Source organism: Triticum aestivum, chromosome 3A (genome assembly GCF_018294505.1).
Source record: "Triticum aestivum cultivar Chinese Spring chromosome 3A, IWGSC CS RefSeq v2.1, whole genome shotgun sequence".
NCBI classification, from domain to species: Eukaryota; Viridiplantae; Streptophyta; class Magnoliopsida; order Poales; family Poaceae; genus Triticum; species Triticum aestivum.
In genome coordinates this window covers 446,386,394-446,394,130 of record NC_057800.1, presented here as the reverse complement: position 1 = coordinate 446,394,130, position 7,737 = coordinate 446,386,394, and the positions used below count along the sequence as shown (strand labels likewise).

Below are 7,737 nucleotides of genomic sequence, written 5' to 3'. Positions count from 1 at the left end.
TCCTATCGGTTGTCGGATGCGTATTTCTCGGGATGTGACTTTTGATGAGTCTCGTCCCTTCTACCCGCGTCCATCTTCCTCGACCTTTTCTGTGGAGGATATCTCTTTCCTTACTTTTCCCGACACACCTATCACTCCAGTTGAGCCCTTACCTCTGGTCCTGCTCACTCTACTTCTCCACCTCTTGCCGATTTGCCGCCACCATCTCCCACGGTTCCTCACCTCACATGTCACCAGATTTTGTACCTTCATCCCCGGTGATTTCCTCGTCTTCGCCTCCTGATTCTACCTCGGGTATTCCTCCTCGTATTCTTCCATCTTTGCCTCAGTATTACACTCGTCGTTCACGTAATGTGGATGTGTCTGCTGACGTGTCGTCCTCCTTGTCTCAGCCTACCTATGGCTTGCGTCCTCGTCCGCTTCCGCCTGTTGATCGCCTTGGTTTTTCAACCGCTGGTGCTGTTGTTCTTGAGCCAACTTCTTATCGTGAGGCTGTTGTTCATCCTGAATGGCAGTTTGCGATGGCAGAGGAGATTGCTGCTCTTGAAGGCACTGGTACATGGGATCTTGTTTCTCTTCCTCCAGGTGTCTGTCCCATCACTTGTAAGTGGGTCTACAAGGTTAAGACTCACTCCAATGGTTCTCTTGAGCGTCACAAAGCTCGTCTTGTGGCTCGTGGTTTTCAGCAGGAGCATGGTCGTGATTATGATGAGACATGTGCTCCTGTGGCCCATATGACCACTATCCGCACACTTCTTGCCATGGCCTCTGCACGCCACTGGTCTATATCTCAGCTTGATGTTAAGAATGCCTTTCTTAACGATGAGCTGCGTGAGGAGGTATACATGGAGCCACCACCTGGGTATTCTGTTCCTGATGGCATGGTATGTCGTCTTCGTCGCTCTCTCTATGGCCTTAAGCAAGCCCCCCGCGCCTGGTTTGAGCGTTTTGCCTCTGTGGTGACTGCCGCTGGTTTTTCAGCGAGTGCTCATGATCCAGCATTGTTTGTCCACCTTTCTCCTCGTGGTCGGACTCTTCTTCTTCTCTATGTTGATGACATGATCATCACTGGCGATGACCCCGAGTATATTGCCTTTGTCAAGGCCCGTCTTAGTGAGCAGTTTCTTATGTCCGATCTTGGACCTCTTCGCTACTTTCTTGGGATTAAAGTCTCTTCTACCTCTGATGGCTTTTTTATATCCCAGGAAAAGTATATACATGATCTTCTTGTTCGTGCTGCTCTTACCGATGAGCGCATTGTTGAGACTCCAATGGAGCTCAATGTTCACCTCCGTGATACTGATGGTGACCCCTTGCCTGATCCGACGCGTTATCATCATCTTGTTGGGAGTCTTGTCTATCTAGCTGTCACTCGTCCGGATATCTCTTATCCTGTTCATATTCTGAGTCAGTTTGTCTCTGCTCCCACTTCGGTTCACTATAGTCACCTCCTTCGTGTTCTCCGATATCTTCAGGGCACGATCTCTCACCGTCTATTCTTTCCTCGCTCCAGTTCTTTGCAGCTTCAGGCCTATTCGGATGCTACGTGGGCTAGTGATCCCTCTGATCGCCGTTCACTTTCTGCTTACTGTGTTTTTCTTGGTGGTTCTCTCATTGCCTGGAAGACGAAGAAACAGACTGCAGTTTCCTGTTCGAGTGCAGAGGCTGAGTTACGAGCTATGGCTCTTTTGACGGCACAGGTGACTTGGTTACGGTGGTTACTTCAGGATTTTGGTGTTTCTGTTACTACACCTACTCCGCTCTTGTCTGACAGTACAGGTGCTATTAGCATTGCGCGCGATCCTGTGAAGCATGATCTCACCAAGCATATTGGTGTTGATGCTTTCTATGTGCGCGCTGTTGTGCAGGATCAGGTTATTGCTCTTCAGTATGTGCCTTCCGAGTTACAGTTGGCGGATTTTCTGACGAATGCCCAGACTAGAGCGCGGCATGACTTCTATCTCTCCAAACTCAGTGTTGTTAATCCACCATGAGTTTGAGGGGGGTGTTAGAGTTATATATATATATATATATATAGCCATGTAACCTTTCGTATTTACCCTATTGTATAAGGGGTTTCCTGCATATATTCCACACCTGTACATGTATATATACTGGCCTATGGCCACCTGAAAATACAAGTTGCATATTTCCTAACAGTAAATGAAAGCATCCCATCATTGTTGCAAGTAAAGCCAGTTCAAATATTAAAGGTAATGAACATCCTTGCCTGATAGACCTTCCCCCTGGTGAAGATTTGTTCCACTTGTTATGTTATTACGATCCACGCTTATCAGGACTTATGAGTGAACTCTTGGTCATCTAGGCAGATCATATCTTGTATTCAGCAGGACTCACATAGGGTGGGGTTAACCGGACAAAACGGAATAACGTGATCTGCAGCGTTTGGCTTACCGCTGCTTTGATCAGATGAGATGTAACCTAACCTGTAGGCACAGTTTAGTAACTTGAGTTTCTTTTTATTTGGCTGGACCCATCTTCTGAGGCTGGCTCACCTTGCAAAGCTTGGGACCATTTTGGCAGCTGAGCAGTCACATACCTACTCGACGACTGTTGAGAATTCAAGTCCAAAATGGGCACTAGATAGTTTGAACAGCTTCAAATGAAATGGACCACACGTACATAAGCTTTAGTTCTAAATAAATAGTCAACCTAATTTGGAGTTAAAATATTTCTCCCTTCTTGTGGGTAAGAAAGAGTCAAAATGTTTCAAACTACTGCAAGTGATTAACTCTAAATAAATCGAAAGCGCTGACAAGGACTACAACAGTATGGTGTCAAAAAATGTCTTACATTTTGAGACGGAGGGAGTAATAGACAAAATTACTGTCTAGAATCAATATAGCATGATTATATGTAATCTGTGGACGACTGATGCATGAAGAAAATCAGCTGATGCTTCAGAAGCAATTGAACAGTTGGCGAGCCCTCAGCCTCATAAATCATAGTAAATGAGTACATATCAGATGTCTTGAAATAGTCTTCGCAACTACTATTTCTCTAGGTTCTGTACCAGCTGAAAATTTACAGCATAACAAGTTTATCTGACTTCACAGATGCCTTGACTGCAAGCATGTGAACAATGATTTGTTTTGTTATGTTTTGCGGTGCATACTGATCTGCACATTAAGCGCTAGCCTGAACAATCAAATTATGAGCAATAAATCACATATCTACTTATCAGTGGAGTATATACATATAGTGGCAGTGTTCCTGTCAAACTTTGTATTACTACTTACTAGTGAAATTATGTAATAACTTGTAACTTGCATTATCAAGTATGAAAACCGCCTACAGTTGGACAACGGGCATTTGAACTTTACTTCTAAATGGTGAGCCTAGTCTTATTTGGAACAACTGCAGTGACTTTTTAATAAACTAAAACCACTGTCTATGAATATTGTACGATTCATCAAAATGTATGGACGGCCGAAAGATGCATCAGAGATCAAATCATCTTGTAAAATACGTAATTAGAGCAGAACATGAAAGATTTGAAAGTAAAATACCCCTGATAGTTTCTTATTGAGTTGTTGAACAGATGGTTAGCCCATGGTGGCATACTACATAGTAAATGACTATATTTCACATGTCTGAAATAGTTGTGAGAACGATTATTACTATAGGTTCTGTACTAGATGAAAATTTACAATACAATTATTCAAGCCGCAACTTCAACTATGTACATAAACAATCTTTGGGTGCATATTTATCAAGATCTTGTACTAGATGAAAGTTTAAGATATGATTTGCAAATCATAGCATGCATGATGCACATAAATAGTTTTCAGATCATGCTAAATAGATATGGACAAGTTTATCTCAGTTCCCAGTAGCAATAGATGTGAGTATGTGGCCTTTTTTTTTCTTGCCCTGCATACTGATTCATTCATTCAGTGCTGACCCGAGCAACCAAAATATGATCAAGAAATCACATATCTACTGAGCATTGTAGTATATATGTCTCTGGTATCGAACAGACACTGCACTGAAAAAGTGGCAATACGCTTCTCAGCCATTTGTATTACTAGTCAAATCATGTGGTCGCTTGTAACTTACATTATGAAGTACGAACAATGATTTACGAAGCATGTCTAGACTTGGATGGAGCTACGACCAGATGATTTCTCTACACCTCTGCTTTCCATCAGCCCTCTTACTTGTTCTACATCATCCCACTGACCTTCTTCAGCATGTAAGTTCGAAATTAGGACATGTGCTCCCACGTCATTAGGAGCTAATTCGATGATGTGCTGTCCAATTCTCTTTGCTAGTTCCATTTTGTGATGAACTCTACAAGCTGCAAGAAGTGATCCCCAAATTACTGGATTGGGCTGTATTGGCATCTTCTTGATAAAACTATATGCTTCGTCTAGCAGCCCAGCTCTACTCAGGAGGTCTACTACGCAACCATAGTGCTCAATATCAGGGACAATACCAAGGCTCAACATCAAATAGAAGTAATGCAGCCCCTCATCAACCATTCCTACATGTGCACAGGCACCAAGAACTACCTTTAGAGTGATAGCATCAGGCTTTGGGTCTCTTAGCTTCAGCATTTGTTCAAAGTGCTCCACTGCTTCTTTTCCCTGTCCGTTGCTGGCAAGACCTCCAATCATAGCATTCCATGTGAGGGTTCGCTTGTGCTGCATTGTACTGAATATTTCAGCGGCTGTATCAGTGCAACCACATTTTGCATACATATCCACCAGGGCACTTTCAAGCCATACGTCTGTTGTTACACTCTTCTCTTCTATATAAGTGTGTATCTCTCTCCCTTTATCAAGTGCTCCTAGCTGGGAACAAGCAGAAAGTAGACTAACCAGTGCCATTTCACTTGACACAACATCTACAACCTTCATCTCTTCAAATAAACTGAAGGCCGTTGTAAACTGAAGTCCTTTCACATAACCACAAACCATAGCTGTCCAGGACACGGTATCCCTTTGTGTCATATTTCCAAAAACCATTTCTGCTGCAGCCATATGGCCACATTTAGCATACATGTTAATCAAAGAATTATGAAGGATGATGTCACAGCGGATCCCATGATCTTTGATATAATTGTGAAAGTATCTTCCTTTCTGGAGATCACCAAGCTGAGCACATGACGATAAGAGACTTACGAGGGTAATCAGATCAGGAACTATACCATCTGATAACATCTCTTCAAACATTCTTAGTGCTTCCTTATGCTTCCCATTTTGCACAAACCCATCAATCAACGTGTTCCATGATTTAGTATTTCTTATTGGCATGAGCTGAAATGTTTTCAATGCGTCCGACATGGATCCGCATTTCACGTACATGCTTAAAAGTGCATTCCTGACATCCAAATCAGCCTCAATGCCGTACTCATCAACGCGTGCATACACCCACCGGCCTCTGTCAGCATCCTGCTCTTGGCCGCATGCAGAAAGGAGACTTATAACGGTGACCTTGTTCGGCTTAGTGCCTTGTGATTGCATCTCAGCAAGCAACCTTAACGCCTCATCCCACTGACTGCACTGTGCAAAAGCCGAGATCATCAGTGTCCACGACACCACATCCCGATCGGCCATCTCTTCGAAAACCTTCCTTGCATCATCGACACTTCTGAAGGAGCCGTAGAAATTAACAAGGCCTGACATGACGAACACATCCGATGCAAAGCCAGTCTTGCGAACCAAGGAATGTACCGCGTCCCCAGTTGACCTCGACTTGCAGCCGGCGAATGCAGCGCTCGAGGACACCGCCGCAGCCATGGTGTAATTATCAGGAGAGACTCCCCTCCGAAGCATCGCCCTGAACAACCTCAATGCATCCGCAGGCGCGTCGCAACTGTTGTACCCTCGAATCATGCAGTTCCAGACGAAGGCGGTCGGTTGGGCCATTCTGTCGAACACCCTGCGCGCGTAGGGCATGTCATGCCTCGCCACAGGGGAGGCGAGGAGGGCGACGAGCCGACCGACTGCGGAGGGATTGGGGCGGAGGTGGGCGCGGATGAGCCGGCCGTGGAGCTCAGCCAGGTGGGCCCGCGACGAGCATTGGTCCAGGTGGGTGAGGAGATGGTCGCGGCAGGCGCGCGCCTGGCTTGCCGTGTTGGGGCGGAAGTAGAGGTAACGCATGGCAATGGCATAGGCGAGCTCGAGCTTGGATTGTTACAGTACCGTTTGTGTGCTAGGATGGCGGGAAGGAGGAGGCCGAGTGCTGGTGCTGCTGCTGTAAAATACTGCTTTCCTTTGTTAAAAATCGCGTCCGATAGCATTGCTGCAAGCTTGCAAGCGACTTTTTTCTCGAATATGCAGGAGGTGCGTATCATATTTCACTGAAAGAGGGGGTATAGAAATCAAATCACCGTCGTTGTTATAATACAAACTGCGAGTAGTCATTCTTGTAATAGCCCGGCCTTTTTTTACGAATATGTGATGTTGACTCACGAAACGGGATTAATACTCAATTTGCGTCGCATGATCATGCGTTTTGAGTCGGATCACTTAAGAGGGCATAGAGGATATCTCTGAGTTGAAGGAGCGAATCCCTTCGCGGTCTCACGACATGCATTTATACTTACCCAAAGTCTATTTTACAACTACTACTCCCTCTGTTCTTAAATATTTATCTTTTTAGAGATTTCAAATGGACTACCACATACGGAGTATATAGACATATTTTAGAGTGTAGATTCACTCATTTTGCTTCGTATATAGTCACTTGTTGAAATCTCTAGAAAGACAAATATTTAGAAACGGAGGGGATAGCACATATGTCCGTGCGTTGCACCAAAAAAAGTTGACCATCCAACCAAGTTAAAGACAATCCGATTGCAATTATATGTTAAGCTATATCATACTCCCACTGTCCCATTATATACCGCCCATCTCATGTTCACCCACAATCTCGTGTACAAAACTTCCAAAGTATTGGAAGTTAATTTCTTGTTTTTGAGAAATGCGGAGTTGAATCCTTCCTGCTCATTTGTAACAACACAATGGTGTGTTTGTTTCTCTAGGGATAATTGAGACTCACTTTTCATTCTCTATCGTTTGCTGGAGCAGTTTATTGATTTTCTGTAGAACTTGCAAATGTATATAAATTGATGAAAGTTAGTGTAAAAAATATGAGAAGGCGATTATTTAATTTGATAAGTAAACAAACCTTCTTGTCTGGATTTAAAGGGCTTGGCGGCCGAAACTCTACGACTAAGTGATAACCTCGCATGAAGATTAAATGCGTCTAATTATAGCCGGTAACGGCATGACAAAGCAGCTTCCAATTGAAGGAAAGAAAACCCATCACATACATTGGCTGATGCTATGTAGCGATCTGCTGGAGGGGTTAAATCAAACATTGTTTCACGAACGACCCAAAAGCAACGAACCTACTCCTTGTACCTGGCTTAATAATAATGGATGGAGGTAATAGACACAAGTACGAGCTTGCACAATTTACTCACTCAAGGTTTTTTTTCAACAAATGTTCAGAAATTTTAAAAATGTTTGCGGAAACTCCAAAAATTTGAAATTTCTGAAATTATTCACATTTTTATATATTTTCATCGATTTTTAAAATGTTCGCAATTTCAGAAAATGTTTTTGTTTCAAAGTTTGTTCAATCATTAAAAGAACGTTCATGTTTTCCAATTTTGTTCACAAATTTGAAAAATGTTCAGGGGAGTTCATAGAATGTTTGGTTTTGAAAAATTGTTCACAATTTCAAAATGTGTTCGCCTTTTGA

General features: G+C 43.4%; 1 protein-coding gene across 1 annotated transcript; it reads right to left on the bottom strand.

Annotated features, from left to right (window-relative positions):
• Positions 1–3,757: 3,757 nt before the first annotated feature.
• LOC123061591 (pentatricopeptide repeat-containing protein At3g22690) lies at positions 3,758–6,300 on the bottom strand. Its single transcript, XM_044484756.1, has one exon. The coding sequence runs from the start codon at positions 6,126–6,128 to the stop codon at positions 4,116–4,118; it is 2,013 nt and encodes a 670-aa protein (XP_044340691.1). The 5' UTR covers positions 6,129–6,300; the 3' UTR covers positions 3,758–4,115.
• Between the last annotated feature and the right edge of the window lie 1,437 nt (positions 6,301–7,737).